The sequence below is a fragment of the Myotis myotis genome, unplaced genomic scaffold (genome assembly GCF_014108235.1).
Source record: "Myotis myotis isolate mMyoMyo1 unplaced genomic scaffold, mMyoMyo1.p scaffold_m19_p_12, whole genome shotgun sequence".
NCBI classification, from domain to species: Eukaryota; Metazoa; Chordata; class Mammalia; order Chiroptera; family Vespertilionidae; genus Myotis; species Myotis myotis.
In genome coordinates, this window is record NW_023416316.1 from 45,828,576 (window position 1) to 45,851,762 (window position 23,187).

The following is a 23,187-nucleotide window of genomic DNA, read 5'->3' on the forward strand; positions in this document are numbered from 1 at the left end:
AGCTGAGCCCTTCTGTTAAACTGATTCTAATCTAGATAGATGCCCCCACTCCTGTATTTGGAGAATAACAACCTGACTCCTCCTAATGCCAAGACAGCAACAAAAACAGAAAAAGGGCATCCGAGGCTTTATCCAGGAAAAAATAAATTAGTGAGGTTCTTGCATATAGCAAAATTAAATGGGCCTCGGTATCCTTAACAGTAAATAACGATGTACTTGCCCAACAAAATCATGCATACAAAGTGCTTATGGCAGAACATTTCAAATGTTCAATAAATGCTCATAGAAGAATAAGTGGTGACTCCTAGTATTATCAAACTTTACATTAATTACTATAGTTACTAGTTAACTGAATTGTGATTCTTCTGTCTTCAATGGAAAATATCTTTACATTAGGGAGTGCTACAGTGGCACAGTGAACATTAAATATCTACAAACTGAGATTCTTTGTCTCCAAAAGCCAAATGCACAGGCACTGATCATCTTCCTACTGAAAACTCCTGCCACCCTCAGCTGCCTCAGAGCAATTTACCAGCCCTAGGTGCTTAGCTCTGAAGGGACTCCAGGGAATTCATAGTCTAGGAAAGGAATTGTAAACTATTAATATCAATCAAAGTTGAAAACCACTGGCCTAGAGGTATACGAAATGGAAACCACGCTTGCCCAATTGCCAGGCTTCATTCTTATCCAAAACAGCCTTATTCTTAAAGAAATATTTTTCTCTAGGGCACCAGTATAATAATGATAATAGCACTTAGTACTTATCCAACACTTGCATATTTCCAGTTATAAGAACACTTTACTTTTTTTTCATTTAAACTTCAAAGCCTTCTGTGAGGTAGTCTATTATTCATTTCCATTTAGCAGATGAAGACATCGAGGTTCAGTGAAGTTCCGTCAACACTCTGCAGAAGTGTCAAAGCAGCCTGTACTCAAACCCATACCTCCCAATGTTAAATACAGGGGCCTTCTCACTTGTCTATGACAAGTAGATGAAGAAAGGTCTTCTAATAACAAAGGTTCTAGTCCTCACTCTCTTCTGAGAAACATGCATGCTTTCACATCTGTCTACGGCCACAGCAAAAGTAGCCCTGTTGTACCATCTTTCTAATAAGCCTCTATCTCCCCTTCCCCCGCCCCAGAACGACAAATGTTCCTTTTTTCACAGGATCCAATTCCTATGGAAAGACCATATGAAGAGGGAGGAAATGACATATTCTGTCACATATTTAGGACATACTAAAGTGTGATTTTTTTCCTTTATTACATATGCAAACATTTTATTACAGTTGTACATTTCTGTTTGGGTTATCTTACCTGTTTAAGGTGGAATTCATCTAAGAATAAAATCAAGGGGACTGGGTTCTAGTCCTGATTGCTCTATGACCTTGGATAAATTGTCTACCCTTTATGAACTTCAGTTTTCCCAGCAAGAAGATGAGTTGGACTAGGTGATCTCTTCCCTCCAGCTCTAACATTCTATTATTCTGTGATATCTCTTTTAGATGTGATGGGCATATTTGGTATGCAACTGTTGGTTGTTAAGTATTTGTTGAAGGAATGATAACTGCAGTTTAAATATTTTGAGGAAGGCTACTGGGATCAAACACAGCCAAGCACATTGTCAAAAGCACTTGGCTCTATTCCACCACTTTTGCTGCAGGGATTTGGAAGGATAACTAAAACGTATGTGTCAACACCCTCTATGTGCTTCTTTTAAATATTAAAAATAAAACTGCACCAAACATTTTTACTTAGTTTGTAGCTCTAAAAATTACTGATATCCATTTTGCTCTATAATAATCTATTTGTATAAATTATTGTAAACAATAGTTTATGGGTGAATTCCCTTGGAAACGAAAGATTACCACATGTGAGCATGTAAGTTATTTTCACATAAAATATTTTCAGCAGAAGGTATTAAAGAACAACTATTATACAGTCTTCTGCTTCTTTAACAAGGGTACTTTACCTCTTCTTGATCACCTATAATTCCATCAATTAGCCAGTTATTAAACTGTGTTAGACTAGATTCTGGTCACTAGAGTGATACTCAAAGGACCTATTGGAGTGCAGCCTGCTGTGTTAAATAACCCAAAGCAAATAGAAGACCCTTGTCTAGTTATATTTCCTCTTGCCTGCTTTTGTATCTCACGATTTTATGTGAATCAAGTGGGCTCTAATCTGCTTCTATATTTTAGGTAAATAGCTTGAGAATGGCTTCATCTTCTCAAGTAAGCTAAACTACAGGCTCTGTGACACCTGTTTTTCAATCAGAAGCTGTTTCCATTTATTTCTTGACTCATGCCTATGTTCCTTATGGTGGTGTTGCTGGAAATCTGATTTATAAATAGGTGGAATTTTCCTTTACTACCTTATCAAATAGTCAAATGAAATACCATATGTAAAGGAGATCTAACAATTATAAAGGAATACAAAACAGCGATCAGATCATTATTTCTGCTACAACTACTATGATTCCAAACTTATCAGAAAAATGACTTTTAAAACTTCCCTTTTATTTGACAAAATAATCACTGAATATACTTGAATTTTCTTAATATAAGAATATGTGAAACATACATTTCTACTATGGAAGATGTGTACATACAGATGAATACAATAAATCTTGAGGCACTTAAACAATTTGAATATTCTAAAACAAGAGGCCTGGTGCAGGACATTCGTGTACTGGGGGGGTGCAGTCCCTCAGCCCAGCCTGCGCCCTCTCGCAGTCCGAAACCCCTTCGGGGATGTCCGACTCCCATGGAGGCCGGAGAGGCTCCCGCCCCCTCCACTGTGCTTGCCAGCTGTGAGCCCAGGTTCTGGTTGAGTGGCGCTCCCCCTGGGGGAGTGCATTGACCACCAGGGGGCAGCTCCTGCATTGAGCATCTGCCCCCTGGTGGTCAGTGTGTGTCATAGTGATTGGCCATTCTGCCATTTGGTCGATTTGCATATTAGCCTTTTATTATATAGGATATGTAATACTATGTTGCTTGTATTTTAACAGGAGAATGAGAATCTCTTCTTATGTGAATTTTAATATATTCAATAGAATCATTTGAGTTTTGGAATCATCTCATATTTAAGCCATAAAACAAATGACGTGCTCTTTCCCATTGTTTATAACAAATGCTCTTATGCCTACATTTAGACTTAGGGAGAAAACCTCTCCTCTCCCATCCAAGTGTTTCTACACAATGGGCAATCTGCCTTCATTTCAGGCCCACTGATGCTGCCAGTTGATAGAATCCTTCAGACACAAGGGAAATCTCCCTCTGTCCTACTGATCCAATGAGGGATCCATGAAGTTGATAACACTAACACTGCAATCAGTTAGCCAGACACCATTCCAAGAGCAACTATCTACAATCCAAAACTTTTATAATTAAAAAAAATTACAGGAAATTTTAGGATTTCTTTGGTTGTCTAACATTTATTTCATGAGAAAGTAAAAACTAAAGTTGGCACAATTTATTAGTATTACTAAAAATTTTACATCATTTCTTAAATACATCCACATTATATCTAATTCTAAAAAACATTTACTACTATACTGTGATTGTAGAGTTTATATGGCTTGTTAAACTTCACATCTCTGGAACCTTTTAATTAAGAGACCTTTGTTAAATCTTAGGTCTTGCTTCCCTAACCCAGGCTTTTAAAATAAAGAATGTATCTTAAAGGCTTCCATTTCCATGAAAATTTGCTTGGTAGGATTTATTTGCAGTTATATCACAGGAAGAAATAGGCTTCTGCTGTCTTAGGTGCAGTTCATTAAGCTTTTTTCATATTTAAGTTTGAGCATGTGTTATTTTTGAATCAAACTTTTTTTCCTTGATTGCACCATCACCTCCACTGTGTAGTGCTGCTATAAATGAGTGCAGAGACCTCATAAATTAAAAGCTATAAATATTGCCATAACAGGTGAAAAAAATCATAACCCAAGACAATAACACTTTGTTACAATTCACACAAACACTATCTCCAAACACATTATGTGCTAGTGTTCTATGATTTATTATTTTTTTCCAGAGCCTTTCTTAATATCTTTCGTGAACTATACCTCAAAAAATAAGGATCAGCAACTTAAAAAATATGGTTGAGAATCTGTGAATTAAAAATCTAAATCCCTTGAGATATCTTTACATCATATCCAATCTTGTCCTGACTCTTCAGTTTGGAACACTTGCACTAGAAACTATGACTGTGTAAAACCACTTTACCTCTAGTCTCTTCCCATTACGTATTTCTAGCCTAAAACCAAAAAATCATCTCTCCAGAAAAAAATCTGAAAGTTTCATTGTTTTGCTTCAAAGCATTATACAACTTCAAAGCTATATTCTGTACAAAGAACAAACTTAACTTCTTATACAACTAAATCCTTTAATCTCAGATCCAAACTACTTTTTAAATCTCGTTTCCCACTAAACTACTCAACCTCCTCAATTCTTCTTCTGCAATGCCGACCGCACCAAATCAGAGCAGTTACCAAAGACATCGTGAACTTTGCCCCTTTATACTTTCGCGTACATTATTCCCTCTGCCTGAATGTTCCTCTCTTTCGGATTCCTCTAAATCCCCACTCAAATAGCACTTTCTCTATGAAATTTCCTAGTTCTCCCTCTCCAATAATTTGATAAAAATTCCTCTGTATTCCAATAGGTCCTTGATCAAAGCTTTATTTTAGTACTTCTCATACTGCATTACTTAAAAAACAAAATAAAACAAAACAAACAAAAAAACCACACCCAAACATGTGCTTTCCCATCTAATTTCTTAACTCCTCAAAGGTAAGGGCTGTGACTTCTCTCTGAATTCAATTAGTACTTGCTGACAAAATAGAAAAGGGAATCCTGTGTGATATATTCTTTCTCCAGCAATGACTTAGAGCTAATACTTCTGATGGCTAAGGGACTAGTCATTGATCAATGGATTAGGCAGAATGATGCAGATTATCTGGTTACCTATGTGTAGACTTTCTTTCTGCTACCTAATTCTGCATGCTCAATGGAAAATATAAATTATAACTACTGCCACAGCTGTACTACACTGTGGGGGGAGGGGGAGGGGGAGAGGGAGAGGGAGAGGGAGAGGGAGAGGGAGAGGGAGAGGGAGAGGGAGAGGGAGAGGGAGAGGGAGAGGGAGAGGGAGAGATAGAGATATCTTTCATTTTATTTACTACAAACTGTAATATAAGCCACATGAGACTAGAAGGCCTCAGCTGTATAACAGCATCATGGGCTTATGTAAATCATTTGATGTGAGAGTTAATTGAAAAATAGGACTATTAATGCTTTGATTGTCACAAGGCTGTGTGGCCAGACTAGACTGAGGTATCTTCAATTCTAAGATCTTGGTTCCATCCATCCATCCATCCATCCATCCATCCATCCATTCATCCATCCTTTCTTCCATCCATCCATCCATCCATCCATACATCCATCCATACATCCACCCAACCACCCACCCATCCAGCCAACCACGAATGCTTGAGCTTTCTTACAGCTCGAATACCTACAATTCTACATCTATGAAAGTTGGATTCAAATAAAATGTAAGAAATCCCGAACATTCTGAAAGAATTTATACTGTGTCAAAAAGAATGGCTCGAGGGATGTACAGAATTGCAGGTAACAATCTCATGAATGTGAAGCGCATTTCTCCAGCTGGCATTTGCTTGGGTGTGCTCTTTACGCTTGTATTTAGTTTCCCTGTCTGGATAGCTTGGGATGTCACATTTAACTTAAAAGGGGCCAAACAGGCTGACTGATAAGTAATTCTGAAAGATTTGGAAAATAGGCAGGATGAATAAAATTCTAAATCATATATGAGAACTGTCTGTCGTGAAAGTATGCCAACAATAGTGACATTCTTTCACACTTATGTATTTGTTCAGAAAAAAAGGAGACCAAACATCTAAAGAAACACATAGCTTTGACATATCAATGACAATTGCGGAGTCTACCTTTGTTTCTGTTGCATGGGTTGTTGCCTCATAGCCATATACTGCATATCTTCTTGCAGACGATTGAGAGGGGAATCTGGCTTGACACGAATCCCATAGTAATGGTACTTGGAGTTTCCTCTTCATAAAAGAACAACAAACATTAGAGACACAAAAAGTCAGTCAAACCTGTATTAATCATATAATATAGGATGTCCATATAACTTCTCATTTGGAAAAAAATATAAAAGCAGCATATTAATGTTATATATTTGTGATATGTCCTAGATACTTGTATATTTTGATGGTAAATACATTTGAGGAATCAAAATAAGATTCTAAATCCACTGGCTCAAGGCCCTAAAAAAAAGTCCTTATAAACTTTCTCTTAAATATTGTTAAATAATCCACTTATTCCATTTAAGCTACATTTTATTTTAAAATTTATGTTTTAAATTTAATTTAGAAAGGGTAAGAGTGAGAAAAAATTCTGGCCAACAAAAATTTATTAACAGGATAAAGAATTGAGCACTAAAGAATAATTTATAATAAAAAGTTTATACAGAACCAACAGAAAAAAAATCTTAATTCTACCTTTCTTAGGTAAGTTCTACATTTTTCAAGTTCTATTACTGCAGGGATGATGAAGATAACTTCACTGATGCAAGATGTTGTGGAGAAGTCTATTATATTTAATATTTTGAAACCTAAAAAGAAGCATGCATTTACTCATTTTGAAACATTTTATTAGTCTCTGTTTTTATGGGTTTATATTAGTTTTGCAGGCTGAATAAGATGTGTCACAACAGACATGGGGAAATTTCTCTGTGAAAATGTTAAATTTCCACCTGGAATAAAAATGTCACCATTACCCATGCTCAGGAGCAAGACCATATTGTTATTAGAAATGACAAAGTTTAGCCCTGAATGAAATGTGAAATTCTTGCAAATATAACATTTTAAATATGTGAATTTTTACAAAGAGAAAATAGTTTTTCATAACCCTATATATAGCAAGACATCAGTACTCTTTCAATTTTTTTCTTTCATTTATAACAAGAAATGCAAGGGGAGTGGATTAAATATTTTATATAAAAACAGCACAATGTACAGTTGATTTATTATAGAATTGTACACCTGAAATCTATATAATCTTATTAACCAATCTCACCTCAATGAATTCAATTAAAAAATAAAATAGGAAAATAAATAAATAAAAGTTGTGGGAGAATTTCAACATGAATATCAATGAATTATGGTTACATAAGTTCAACAATGATAACCAAACAAAACAGAATTTTACTTCCAAAATTAAAGAACATATATTAGATGAACCCTAAATATATGAAAACACATTAAAATTTTGTTATAAATAATATTGCTAGCTTTAAAAAAATGTAGGGCAGCCCTAACTGGTTTGGCTCAGTGGATGGAGCGTCGGCCTGCGGACTGAAGGGTCCCGGTTCGATTCCGGTCAAGGACATGTACCTTGGTTGCTGGCACATCCCTAGTAGGAGGTGTGCAGGAGGCAGCTGGTCAATGTTTCTCTCTCACCAATGTTTCTAACTCTCTATCCCTCTCCCTTCCTCTCTGTAAAAAATCAATAAAATATATTTTTAAAAAATGTAGGGCATCTGAGTACCTATAAAGTTCCTGCAAAATGAACCAGTGTGAAAACCTAATGCCTCTATAAAAAGCTTTCCACTAGCAGAGATTGTATTATGTCTCCAAAATCCACTACAGAATAGAGCAAAAAACAAAACCAAAAAATACAAACCCCATTAGTAGTGTTCTCTGTAGGAAGTGGAGAATGACAAGGAGGCATGGCAGGGTGAGAAGCAGCAGACATTAACCAGGGGATACAGCCAATGACAGGGCTACAGTGTGAAATGGTGTCTCTCTTGTGAGACCACGAAGCAGACGAAGTGTCCAGTTTCTTACACATCAGCATTTGTTTGGGTTGGGGCAGGGGAGGTGGTTTCCTTTCCACTGGCCATGGGGCAGGTCAGCATGTCCCATGGTCTTGGATTAAACTTAATTTGTAAATGGGGCCTACAAATGGCACTTTTTCAGTTGCCTTGGTTTAGAAACATGGCGATTTCATTTACTTCTTAGCTAGTTCTAAAACTTGAGAAAATGTCTGGTTCTGGTTTGAATGAATTCACCAGTTAATTTTATTGCTGGTTAAATAAAAGTTCTACATACAGTTTGCTTTAAAAAATTATCTGAGTTAATTTGTGTCATGATTTATATGGATTTTCTTTCTGTTCTCTGGTTTAGAGGTAGAAAGGAGTGCTATTTAGTTTCCATGGTAGAAAGACTCAGTACTGTGACTCCTACCATTGTCAGTTTTTCTATATGAGAGCTCTGCTATCTTCATAACACAGCATTTGTTTAAACTTTCCTCACAGGATTTCTTTTCTCCTTATTCTTCTGGGCTGTGCTTTCCATTCTTAATTATAAATACTATATAACAATTTTAAAAGGAACAGAAGACATAATTGTTACACAGTGAGAAGAGGGAAAAAAGAATACCAGAAAGTAAATGCTGCAATATTGCAATATGCACTTATAGAGTATGGATTCTACTCATTCACAAACCCAAACAACCCTAATTTTGTCACTTTCTATTTTAAAGATGTGTTTTAAGATTTGAATGGAGCTTCAAAATAGGATCCATTGAAATCCCTTTCAGTAACAAAAGAAGCACAATAGAGCTTTAGAATGTTGAATAAAGCCCAGAGTTTCAAAATATTGGCACAATATGCTTAACTACTGAGCCATTAGCTAGAAGATAAGAGGTTAGGTCCCAAACAATGATTTCTGGGGGGGAAATAATACTCAAGAAACAAAAAGCTTTTTTTCAAGGGACTGAAAACCAGTATACCTAGAAGAAAATACACTTATGAGAAAAACAAATCTCCAGCAATCCGAAAGTAACAGAAATAGTTCACTTGAAATGCAACAGAAAGAAATGATTCACACTTTGAATACATACAGAACTTATAAATCTAATAAAATTGACACACCACTCTTTTCAGCATAAATTTATAAGGTCAATTACTAAGGCTCAATTTACTTTATGAAGAATATTAATAAAAACCCTTTATTAGGATACTATAAAACTGTGACTTGAAACTAATTAAAGGTAGATCATCTAATGTTATATAGTGTAGCACCTTTATTTTTATACTATTTTATTATTTAATGTGGATTTCTATAGGAAATCCACATTTTTTATTTCTCAGGAAATAAAAAAATCCATATCTTTCTGCCCAGCTACTTAAAATATTTGTGTTATTATAGAAAAGTAAAAATGACCCTGTTTGAGGAAAGTATCTAGGAAGTAGTCTGGAGAAAGGGTTTAAGATATGAAATAACCATTCTGCGTCTAGACTTTTGCAATGCACTGTTCAGCCACCAGCCAGGTTTCCTGCCTGTGATCCACCATCAATTGTCACTAGCCAAAGATTTAACCTGTCTTGTTGCTATTTCTCCTGATACAGGCAAGTCAAGGAGCAATTGCTGACAGCAACCAAGGAAACTCAGTACAGTCCTGAACGGGTTTTTCCAACAATTGCAACTAGGTTATCAGTCCCTGGTTTCACTGGGCAGCCCCTAAAAGTGAGTTGCTTACTGTATAACCTCACCTTTACAGGTCTGCATCTCAAAACTCTGGACATAGAGCCCAGTAGTATCTAATGGTCCTATAAAAAGTCCAATTAAATTTAAAATTTGTGCCATGCAAAAAAAAAAAAAAAGTAAAAGTAAAAGTGAAGCTCCACAGTTCTAAGTATTATTTCTATCATATTTTGACAAGGAAGCAAACTGAAAAACTAAGAGTCTTCTTCACATTTTTGGCTTCCATGCAATAAAACTAAACTATATTTTTACTCCCATACATGTATGGTTTCATAATCAAGAGTTTAAAAAGGCTAAAATGAGATTAATTAGGACCATGTCATTATTCAGGGCTTAAAACACTCATATTTTTCAAGTTCACCAAATGATTTTTAATTGCTCTCCAGAAATGACATGAGAAAAACTCAGCTTAAATTTCTTACTCCAGACATTTCAATGTAATTTTTCAAGAGTCAAGAAATAGACAGTTTTCCATTTAATATGTTACTTTACTCATCATCTTTAGTATGGTTGTGTCCCAAAAGAGAAGACACTGATACATATTAACTTTTAAAGGATCACATGTGAATCTTGTATTAACAGGCTTGTTTGCCACTTCCTATGTGATTGGAGAACCAGCTCTCCTCAAAGCTTTGCTCAGTTGATGTTTAGGAGGATGCCTCAGTGGTTGGGTAGTATTTATTGAGTAATGACCTTTCTTTTCCCTGTGGGGGTTTATATACTGAGGTCATTCTGTATTTCTTCTTTATATGTTGATATCTGTAATCAAGTACTTTTGCTTAAACAATATGCTGAACGACTGTAATTTGAAAAAGAGAGGTTAATTTATGATCTAACTTTTCAATACTAACCTAGTTCCCAATCTCCTGGTTCGTAGTCCCATAAAAATGGACCTTATTAATTTTCCAAAAGAAGCAGCATTGACTGGGTCCAGTTTGTGTTCCTGACAGTGTCGCAGGTAGTGGTTGTATAGAGTGCTTCTGGGAAGGCTCACTCCTTCTGCTGTCTCGTAATTGTCCAACAGCCACTGGAGCTAGTGTAAACAAGACAGAGCCAACACGGAGAAACCAGACGATTAACAGGAAGGTCACAAGATAAAATACATCATCTGAAAGTGCAATATACAGAAATACTTGGATCGCCATCAAGACTTGTAATAGGGTAAACTGTTGTAATTCAGAGGCCAGTGTGGTCTGACTTTGAAAACTCTCAGAAATGTAAATAGCTGTACATCCCCATGACCGCAGGCCATCTCTATTCCTACAAACATTCAAACACATGTAGAGAGAAAATATTTTTTTCTGTATTGCTATTTTGGAGACAAACACCTCTTCAGGGAATTCTAATAATTCCATTAACTGGTCTAAAAAATAATTTATAATTGTTACAAAACAAAATATGTTCCAAACCTAGCAGTATGGCACATATGTTGCTAGAGTTGGCTTGTTATAACACATGAACAGCAGGCTTCCTTGTATGAGTTTTTATATTAAGGTTCTAGTCATTTAATACAATTCTAATTACTTATCTAATTTACTTACACAAGGTAATACAATAATGGCATTAACTACTGAGATAGAATTCTGTAATCAAAAAGGAAAACCAGTCATTTCTTCCGCAGAAGGTAAGAAACTCACTAGATTTTGGCTAAAAAGTTACATGTAAAGAAAAGGAATCATTTAAATTTTTCTACCTTAAAACTATGTTGCTTTTTCATAATTTTGGAAATTTTCATAATGTAGTTTGTAAAGCAATATTTTCTCAATCAGGGTTCTCATTTTAAAGTTTTATGTTGCTCTGTGTATATTTTTTTTAAAAAAATCTTTAAAGTACAGAATGAGCAAGAAAATTTTAGAAAAGCTAATTAGGTATGCATTATTGAGTTTTAATATTAGAAAAATTAAATTATTAATTTGTTCATTTATTTATTTATTTACAAAAGGAGAACTAAAATAGATTTAAATGACTTTGTTAAAGTCATATATTATCTCAGTACTTGAGTCTGGTTTCCAACATTTCCTGATCACTAACATACCAGTTATTATTTCCACAAAGGGAGCAAATATTTCACACTACTTGTCTCATCAAAAATTTCCACACCAATTATAAGAGGTATGCTAAAGAGTTGATATTTTACATGCAATTCAATGGAATATTTCTGTACACAGCCTTAACTATTTACTAGTTTTCTTTTAATATTAATTACATGACAGTAAAGATAAATATCTAAAAATGAGAGTTTACTAATTTCTCATGATCAAGAAAATGATCTTGTAGACAGATTTTTTTAAAGAATTTGAAAAAGCAAATTCAATAAAATATTTGAGGGTTTTATCATAAATTGTCTCTTATAAAAGTGGAATATAGTACAAAAATTAAAGTTCAATATAAAATATTTTGAGTCTAAAGGTATGTTAAAAGAGACCATTTTTAAATGAAGAAAAATTTTCCCAGAAGGAGTGTGATAATTACAGCAAAAGTTGACTTTAAAATACTCAGAAGTCTAAATGATATTAGTCACATTCAATGAATAATTTATAGAGAATAAAGCTTTTATTGGATTAGCTATGTGGTTCTCCGCAATGTCTAAACAAGTCAAATATAGTGAACTGTTCTGCAAACTGATGTTCTTTTTATAAGGGTTTACATTTTTAGAGATTCTTTATTTCTAAACCCATTTTTTAAAAATCCAAATTTATTTGTAATACGTATGAGTGTGTGTGCATACACATAAACGTGTACATATACTTACATATGTGTATAATATGTGTGATTAGTTGGTTGAAAAATTCCCCAAGAGTGGGTACTCTGGCACCTGTAATTTTGGCAGCAAAGCTGCATCTTACTCCCTTGCCCCTTGTCTGCAGGAGGAGGAACTTTAGTCCCTGCCAGAGGCCTAGACTCACTTTGGAAAAGCAGAAGGAAGTCAAGTGGAAGTAAAAGCCCTGAAGGATGGTGGTGGCTGTGCTGCACCATGGCTGGTCCAGCCAGGAAGCAGCCAATGGCTGTACCACCTCGGGGCGGTGCCCCTGCAAACTCACTGTGTACCTGAGGACTGGTTTAGGTCCCACCAGATAACTCTTGAGATTTATCTGGGAATTATAATCTGTGTTCTACATGCCGCTATTTAACCTTCAAGTTCTGACAGTAATGAAACTGTAAATCAGACATTTGAGTCTAAAACATAGTATAAGGAAGGATTAATTTTATTGTAAGAGAAACCTGGCAGTTAAGTATAACATAAAGGCAAACACTTCATGCACTGCCCAAGGGTAATTTGATACCTGCTATAAGATATATTTCTTCCTTGGGTATTGTGTTTAATAAAATGTATTTTGACACTAACATTCAATATCTTTAACATTAAATAATTTAGAACTAAACTATTACTATTTCTTATAAGTACTGTGCGCTAACCGATTGCACCACTGGAGCTCCTACTATTTCTTTTATTCTTTTTATAAGGTGTTTTATAAAATGTTTATTTACACTTGTGGTTTTAAAAACCCATAAAATACCATAGACACTTTTAACCTTTATCTTTAAAAGCTGATTATCCTACTAATGAGCTAACATAAATTCCTGTAAGGGTGGAAACCAAGATAATTGCATCTTTCAACCTTTACATTTAACCTATATTAATCAGGGTAGATTAAGGAAGGTGAATAGGTCCTATTTTTCCCAAAGGCAAATACTGATTGACAAATTAAAAAAATACGTCTTGCATTCTCCAATTAACATCTAAATGTAACATTTAGCATTTTCCCCACAGATGAATTCTTATACATTAGGATTCATTTTAAGTTCAGTTTACCAATGATATATATTTTACAAGTCTTATTCCTACCATAACTAGATTAACAGTACAGCAAAGTCAAGGGAGAGTGAGAATAAAATAAAGTTTTGCTTTGATCTCAATATATTTCAGTAGCTAAAACCAGTAAAAGTCATGAAATAATTATTTGCTAGATTGTGAAAAGTGTATAAAAATTAATGTCTAAAGTTTTTTATGTACTTTAAATGGAATTTTAAAAAAATGCACATGCTAAAGAACATTATGTGAAAATTGGGAACAATTAACTTAAGAACATTTCTACATTCAAATTTATAATCTGAAATATCACAAATTGAATACAATCTAAACCATTAAAGGCCAATTTATATTAATTACAACAGAGGAGTATAAATAAAGTTTTCAATGAAGAGAATTAGAATATTCTAATTTGATTTAGACAGACTATGCATCGTTTACCTGTAACATCTTCTCATACAATAAATTTAGAAATAAAAACATTCAAATAAAAAATTTTATACTAACAGACTGATATAAAAAGTGAAATTAAAAGTACTATTCTAAAAACATGGAGATAAATGATATCACCCTTGGCTTTGATTTTCTGAAGGATTAGATTGTTTGGAAAAGAAGCAGTGATCTACTTTTAATCTGATGGTGGCACAAGGGGAAATGATAGAGTGACCATATATTCTTTCACTCAAATGGTGAGCAGGGAGAAGACCTCTCTCTACCAACAATATTCACACATACACCCAATGAAGCATACTGGAAAACAAAACAATCTATATAATAAAAGCCTAAGCGACCATTAAGGAGGAACAACCAGAACAACCAGTCGCTATGATGTGCACTGACCACCAGGGGGCAGATGCTTAATGCAGGAGCTGGCCCCTGGTGGTCAGTGCACTCCCAAAGAGGGATCGCTGCTCTTCCAGAAGCCAGGCTTGCGGCTGGTGAGTGCAGCAGCGGTGGCGGGAGCCTCTCCCGCTTCTGCTGCAGCGCAAAGGAGCAGTGAGCTGCGTGGTAAGGAGCGAGGGATCCCAGATTGCAAGAGGGATGTCCGACTGCTGGCTTAGGCCCAACCCACACAGGTGGGGCTGAAGGACCCCTCCTCCACCCCAGTGGACAAATTTTGTGCACCAAGCCTCTAGTGCATATATAAGTTCCCAAATAAATGTACACTTGATTGGTAAAGGTACTCAGAAAACTGGAGGTAAAATAAGGCCTGTTCTCTTTTACTACTTGTTTTTTACATTCATTCATTTAGCAAATACTTAATGAGCATCTACTATGTACCAGGCACTGTTCTAGACACCAGGGATGCATCAGTGGACAAAACATATAAAATCCTTACACTCTTGGAATTTTCACTTATCAATACATACTTTCTGTTTGTCTATAAGATGCTACTAGTGAAATAAATGTAACTATGCTATTATTGTTAATAGAATAAAACATGGCATTTGGTGTAACTGTACTGTCACAGGTGGGACATCATAAAGAGCATAAAACAGACAAGTCAGACATGCATTTCAACTTGGATGATAACATAATTATAAAAGTAGAGCAGCAGTACCCAAGACTCTCCAGGACATGCTGAAAAAGGGATACAAAATTGAATACCCCACTCCATCGTCTCATGTGCAGAAAGATGAAAATCAAAGCAATCAAGTTGGATTTTTCTGAGAGCATTATTTCTGATTTAACCCTAATAGAAATTTTCTGAATTAGTATGAGTAACCAAGTGCATGAACAGAAAATAGGAAATCTGTTCAGGTCCATATTCCAAAATAGAATGACAACAAATTTTGAGCTAAGAAATCATGATTAAGATCCTTCTTTAGAAACTGATAAATATGGGACACAAATTATCAACTTCTTTTAACTTTTTGTCTAATGAAATTGACCCTTTGTAGAAACTGATCAAAGAACTATTATCATAAAGATGAATTCTTGTCTTCTTCAAAGAATCCCACAAACTTCAAATAATTCTATATCAGTCTTGTGCAGTGAGACAACCAATAGATTCTATTAACAATATTTCATTTTTAAAATACCTCTCTACTAAAATTTTTCTACACAACTGAAAATTACCAATTACGTTAACAAAATTTAAAATACCCTTAGCTGGTGGTTTTCAAGTAGAATGTATGCAGTAGTTTACTCTAGTTGTTAGATAAATCTAACAAGAATTAGGAGCATTACTAACTTCCTAAGAACAGAAAGACAACAGGGTCTTCTGGGCTCAGGGGGAAAGGAAACCTGACTGGTCAGAACACTGATCCTTTCTCTGCTCTTTACAGACCATTTGTAGAATCATTTGATTTTTAAAGACTTATCTATAAATGTGCTTTTAAATGAATGTAACTGTACCTCAGAAGTGTAATAAAATGAATCAGTACATCAAGAGAAAGAATATTACTGCATTAGCAACATTTACGCCCACTCTTTCTACATACTGAAATGACTCTGGCAGCTGTAAACAATATGGAAGATTTGTCATGCTATGTAATAAAAAGAATGAAGCCAAAGCATAACTAACAGTTAACTGTTGTTTATGCAGCTTAATTCACACGTTCATTAACACTAAATATTACAAATATTACTTCACAGATTCTAGAAGAAAATAATAATTTCAAAAAAACCCCAACCTCTTTGAAAAGTTTCTAACAAATCAACAAATAAAATTATACAAAAATTCTTATGCCCACATTATTGTTCATGAAAATACTAAGATGAATAATTCAAGTTAAAATTAAACATATAATTTACTAAACAATATACCTGAAATGAAAATGAAATGCGAATTGAATATCAAAGCACAACTTAGATTTGTAGACTTTCAAAAAAGATAACTGGAAACATCAGTGGTTTTTTTTCCTTGAGTCCCTGGATATTTTGACTAAAAGTGAACAACAGTTTCATGTGCCATTTTCAAACAACAAACACCAGTTAGTCACCACTACCCTCAAAAACATATAACATAATGACACAATAAATTAGTCTTTACCCACAGCCACAGACTCATGCTAACACAAAAAGGATATACTTAAGGAACCTATAAAAGAATGACACATTGCATATAAATTTTCAGAAAAGGAAAAAAATTATATTCCTTAAAGTGTTTAAAAAAGAAGGGTCAAAAGTATGTTATATTAAAAGTTATATCTAAAATTTTCACCAAAAATTGCAGGCATTCTCCAAGTTGGCTAAACTGTTTTTATTTGCCATGATACTTCCTCTTGGAAAAGAAACAAGACAAAGTACTACATCTAAAAACAACTAGGTAAATACATAGCATTTAGTGTTGTGTTGGAATATAAAATTTAAATCTTAAAATTCAAATCTTTAAAAAGCACAGTGAAAACATTTTCTGAGCCATAGGTTTCAGATTTACTGAAAGAATAATGGTATTTCTGAAATTTTATTTTCTATTAGCCAAAGGTTTTAGGTTTACTAAAAGAATAATTATATTTCTAAAATTTATTTTGGGTAATCTAATTTTGGACTTTTCAGTCATGAAATATGAAGAAAAATTTTTTAAAATCATAATAACTTATCTCTAAATTTAAGAATATACATGTTGTCAGTTGGGAGGGAAAACTAATTTTTACTATATTGCCATTGATATTAATTTAGCAGAAGAATTATCTAAAACATTTAATTCATAGGTATATTTACTTTCTAGTCAGAAATCAGGTTAACAAAATTAGTTTTAATCAGTATTTTCATTGGTTCCCCAAAATTTGAACATTAGATGACAATGTTTCTAGTTCCAGAAAACTATCATCACTCCTCTTGCACTTACCAGTGTTGTAGTGCTGCTGCATCAGATAACAGTTAGAAGCTTCAAGAAATAGTAACACTATTCCTGTTTTGTCTCAAGTATTAGCAATTTATGGCTTATCTACAGCCTCATTTCTTCTTTTGGCCCAGTTTCATTTTTCTTTAGGTTTTAGGCCCTGAGCTTCTCTAAGCAGCTGCTTCCTGCCCATCTTACATAGTCTTTCTGATAAGCAAGTCATTTTCAAATAGTTTACTATTGGGTTTTGGCATTAATAATATTTTTTTCCACTTAAAGAATATTACTGGACATATAAGTAGACATAATCGTATCTCTGTCTCAGACAGAGATAGATGCAGATAAGCATTTGCTTCATAGTAAATAAATATTAAAATAGAAAAGTTTAAATGTTTAATATTCCCATTAATTACATTTTACAAATAAAACAGCAGCTTGTTATTAACTTGGAAATGTTATATTTGTATCAAAACAGTACAAAAACCTAGTCAAGCATTATACTTGGGACTCTACTTTTTAGATATTCCACTGTACAAAATAGCTATTAAGTGATACAGGGATCTTAGAGGCTGAGAAAGAAAGGTTAAGAAGCAAAATAAATAAGTAAATAAATAAAACAAGCATTTAGAAGCAAGCAACACATGCAGAACAAGCAAGAGATTAGTTTACATGAAGAGGCAACTTACATGGCTGTTGAGAAGAGAGCTTCTGTGAGTGGACAGACCGTCAGACTTTTGCAGCGTCTCAATCGCCATTTCAATCTGATAATAGATGTCATTAAAAAAAAAGGGCTCAAGACAAGATAGTAATAAAAGGCTCCCCAGAGAATTTTTGATAGACTTTTAAAGTTCAATTTCTTCTTGAATGGTGGCAAATGAATATCTCATCAGAACTGTGTGTCCACCATCTTCCCCCACCCCCGGAGAATAAAATAAAAATATGCATACCAATAATAAGTCCAATTACAAAAGTAAACCTTTTTTTAAAAACATTCTCTAATTATAATCAGAATGGAGACCAGAGGAGCAGGAACCCCAATGGATTTTTCCAGCTCTGAGAAAACATTCTTGACTTTCATAAATCAAGATGTGGGATTGGAAGCACCCTTTCTAAATTTTCTCCCACCTGAAGAGTATTTAATTTCTGTTCTATTCTTTCATAAAAGAAAAATTATGGTGCAGATTTTGTTTAATATGCATTAGTATTTTAATGCAAATGTGCAAAGACACCTTCATTAATGTTCAAAAACTATTAAATCTATCCACCACTCTCTTAACCCTGTATTAAAATTTGGAAGTGGAGGGTCATTAGTATGAACAAACATTAAGATGTAATCAGGGTGCCTACATTATGCTTTAGGATGTGGTGGTGAGAAGGAGCTATTATAAATGACAGAAGAAATAGAACATAGAAGAGAAAAAAAATTCAGAGCCAAGAAAGAAAAGGGACAACCACAGAAGGTTTTATTCCATGTAATCTCAGCACACGAGCAATCTAACACCTTAATTAAGTAGCAGGTGTCAATGATATGAGATGTGCTCCCAATAACCTCATATTTAGAGATATCTATCCATCAGCTCCTACTATAAAGCATGTACTATAATTTGGTTCTGAACACTCTGTATTTGGTTATGAGGTTAAGTAATGATATTAACTAAAGTTAAACAAAAATCACATTATATTATTTAAGAGAGAAAATCCATATCATTATTTTTATTTTTACCATCTGATCAAATAAATAATTCAATATAAGAAGTTATAAAAATATTTAATCCTTTAAAGTAAAGATAATTTATTTGTATTTCCACTGGTTAAGGACATTAATGACTCCTTGATATGTTAATAAACTTCCAACTCCCACCACAAAAAAAGAGAAAGGATGGCAATATCCATATCAAAGTATTTTTTTTTCAAATTTCTTAGTGGTGGAATACTTTATACACAGACATTCAGTCTCAAATATACATAATTTTCTCCTAAACATGAGACTTAATCGTTTTAATTTTATTTTATATTATTTTCAAAGTGACTGGTTCTTCTTCTTATACTTTTATTAATTCATAAGATATAATACTATGTCTTATTCTAGTGTTAACATTTTTTAGATCACAAAATTAAGTAAACTGGGTTCTAAGACATTTCTCTCTGCCAAATGGGTTGTTAATGCAGTTTATCATTAATACTTGAGAATAACCTGAAATGATATTGTGCAAGTGAAACACGATACAATACAGAAAGAGTAACAGAAATTTAATGAGTAAACAAACATTTCACTGAAATGTTATATTGTAAAATTGTAAAGGATCTCTTAAAAGGGCATCAATAAATGCTCTTCTTTTAAAAGAGAAAACATTTTTAAAAAGCTAGAATAACTTTCAATCACTTCTAGGAAGCATTTGCTCAAAAGTTTAATTTGCCAAAATACCTACAGTTTCATTAGAGTTTGAGGGAGAAAATTTTGAGGTTAGAGTTCAGTGTACTAAATAAAAATAATATGATCTGCATCGTTTAATTTTATACATTTAGATGAAAGGTCAAAACTATCAGGAATGTAACAGCTGAGCAACAATGAGGGAGAAATCCATGTCTGGGTTTATTAATCAGTAATTTAAAATTGGATAAAAGAGCACTTATTTTTCAGAAGAAAAGAAGTTAGATGATCTGCTTCTATTGCTACATTGCTACTCTACAGTGATCTCAGACTTCTAGACATTCCCGAGAGGGCCAGGGTGTTAGGAAGTGTTCCTCTCATTTAGGGCCAGCTTTTGAAGAGCTTTGAGGGAGTCATAAAGTCCAGAAAATGCCTTGGTTCAAACTGGGCTCCCTAGAGATATGCCGACTTTCTAGAATTATTTGGACCTTGAGAATTTTAGTTCCTTTTGTCCCTTTGTAATACAGAATTAAAAAATGGACTCTTTCTGCCGTAGCTCAGTGGTTGAGCATAGACTTATGAACCAGGAGGTCATGGCTAGATTCCTGGTCAGGGTACATGCCTGGGTTGTGGGCTTAATCTCCAGTGTGGGGTGTGCAGGAGGCAGCCGATCAATGATTCTTTCTGATCATTGATGTTTCTACCTTGACCTTATCTTCCTCTCTGAAATCAATAAAATATATATATTTTTAAAATGAACTATTTCTTTTGGCTGTAGAAATATTCTGCCCTGACTTAGGCCCATACTGAGTTTGGAGAGGCAAGCAACAGAAGGAGGAAACATGGGAAGATAGGACAAGCAAGAAATAAAAGTTGATTGAAGCAGAGGACCAGCTTCTGAGCAAGTGCACAGGAACCCACTTGGAAGCTCACAGGGTCCAAATACCCATGAGTTCTCTGAGGCATTAATTAGTCCCAATAGAAGCCATAACATTTAGTGACCACCTAGCTAAGATAAGAATTACAAAAAAGCATACAAAAAATACATAACATGTATTTATCATATTTATTCAATGAAAACATTGAAGAGAATTCTTATCTCATGAAAGGATCACAGCCCTGATCTATTTTTTACAAGATAGGTTTAATTTATTACACAATGACTGTGCACCCATCATATATTACACAGTGTGCAGGGAATTGTGATAAAAAATTCATAACCCAAGGATATTATAATCTGGCAAGAGATACAGGGTATGGCAAATGTATGTACAAATGTAAAATTAAACAAAGCCATATGTGTCAAAAATAAAAGAGTAGTTCAGAGATGTAGAAGAAAATGAAAACTTCTTTATTCATTAACTTTTGAGGGAGTCTTAGTCTGCTTCTGAGGATGTGATAGAAATTATGACCCCTCTACTTAGAAAAATGTATTTAAGAACAGTCTACAAAATTTTAGATTCATTTTCTCAGAGTTTATAGACTCCCCAAATTCAGAACTCAATGCTTTAAAAGATGGAGAACTCTCAGAAGTGGGGGTTAGGACACTGTAGAAAGGAAGAATGGACTCAATAAAGCTGGGAGGCAGGAAACACAGTTTGTGAAATGTCGAGGAGTCCAGTTTGTAGGGTGTGATATATGGGACAGGTGAGAAGTGAGGCTGAAATAACAGGTTGGAATTAGTTATTGGTATGTAAGAGTCAGGAAAGAAGAAATGTCATTAAGGTTTTAAGGGAAGTGTGGGATGTCTGAAAATGTCCATTTTCAGATAAAGTCAGATGGGTTTTATTAGGTATATCACACCATGCCCTGCCAGTTGAAGGCTAAAATGTGTAAGTCTGAAATGTACCCAATAAATGATTGAATAGAAGCTTTCAGAGGACAAGAGTATGAGATGAGATTAACATCCATAGGAATGTGTTACGGAAAGTGAGGGCAAAAGAGAAGTTAGAGGAACAATGTAAAATCAGGGAAGAAGAGTAAAAATGAGGCAAATATTTGACATACAGTTATGGAGGATTAATCAGCTGTAATATTCCAAATGGATTATTGGTCTTGTCATAGTTTCATGGGGGCTATCCATATCTATGTATATGAGTAGGGGTTGGATAGAGAGACAACAAACTATCTAAATAAATCATGATAATGGATTAGGATAAATTTCTACTAGGTCCATTGAAAGTTAAATTAATTTGTTAACTTTTCCATTATTATGTGTTAGATATATGCATTCAAGCTTCTGGCGATTAAACCAATCTCAAGAAAAAGATGTCAGACTTCAGCATTTTACACCACAAATAAAATAGTGAGACCAGAGTGAACTGGGGAGATCATATGCTTCCAGTTTACGGTAGATCATTCAAAACTTAAGTCCAGTCCTTAGGAAAAACTTAAGAATTCTCCTGGCTAGAAATATGCTTAGTACTAAATTACTTCCCATAGTACACATAACTTGTCATATTTAAGGTAAGAAATGATAATCAGGTAAGACAGATGGGACATTTGCTTAAAAGTAGGTTCATGGCTCCAAAAGATGACCGGCCCAAATGTTCATCATGATATTCTCATATATCCTCTAAAGAAATGTTTCTAATCTCAACAAAGATATCACTGTAGTTTCATATAATAAAAATGATTCAATTACTAGATTATCAGCAAGTTAGAATTTAAAAGTGATTCAAATTCAAGAAATATGTAGGGTTTTGTTTTTTCACAATAAAAATAACTTCCCCCATCCCAATATAAAACAACTTACTGACTGGCATGGTGCTTGCTACAATAATGGGAACTTCATCAGACTAGTATAGTTTCATGAAATTTCATTCCATTTCAATGAACATAAAACCCCATTTGTATACAAGGTGCATTTAGCTCTGTGTGTGAGTGTGTTTGTGGAGAGAGAGATGAAGAGATAGAGAGAGATGGAGAAATAGAGGGAGGGAGTGAGGGGAGAAGGGAGACAGAAATGTTTGCAAAGATATTTAACAGCCCTGTCAACCAGATTACAACACAACACCACCTAAGTGGTAAGAGGGACACAGTGTATCTATGTATATATAAGGAATGTCTCACTTTCTCTCCCCCTACATGATTAAAGGGAAGCAGAATGCATTAAAATATAAGTATTTCTAGAATACATAAGGAGGGAAGGAGAGTGCCGGGAGCCGGTCCATGCTTGCTGTTTCAAGGGACCTGGCATATATGGCATACTGTTCTTAATATGTTTGCTCACCTTCTTGGCATTATGTGTTTTAACCAAGGTCTCTGAGAAAGGTTGTTTCCCCAGGTAGGGATTTTCCCCTGAAGTTAGGGAGGGAATAAAACCTCTTAACTAAGTGCCAGGCGGGTAATTAATCACTTTAACTATGAACAATCATGCTTAAGCTACATAATCTTTACTCCCTGGAATGGAGATAAGAAACGCCCTAACCTTTGTAATAGAGATTGATAGGATTGAATCAACTGGTATAAATACAGATGTAACAAGACAGCAACACACAGAATTTAGAACACAGAACTAAGAAGACAGAACATACACAGAACCTAGAGACAGAAGAACTTCGCTGGAGAGAACATGGCAAAAGATCCTGGACTGAACCTGACTATAGAACATGGCAAGAGAACCTGAC

General features: G+C 34.4%; 1 protein-coding gene across 36 annotated transcripts in view; it reads right to left on the minus strand.

The window, feature by feature from the left end:
* RFX3 (regulatory factor X3) overlaps positions 1–23,187 on the minus strand; it is a 272,040-nt gene that overhangs the window by 54,922 nt on the left and 193,931 nt on the right. For 35 of the 36 annotated variants that reach the window (XM_036331012.1, XM_036331011.1, XM_036331005.1 and 32 more), the window contains 3 exons: positions 17,874–17,948; positions 10,441–10,622; positions 5,969–6,088 (listed from right to left, as the gene is read on the minus strand). In XM_036331012.1, the coding sequence (XP_036186905.1) occupies positions 5,969–6,088; positions 10,441–10,622; positions 17,874–17,948 (377 nt within the window). The remainder of the gene's footprint in view (positions 1–5,968; positions 6,089–10,440; positions 10,623–17,873; positions 17,949–23,187) is intronic. The other variant, XM_036331013.1, reaches the window with a different exon arrangement.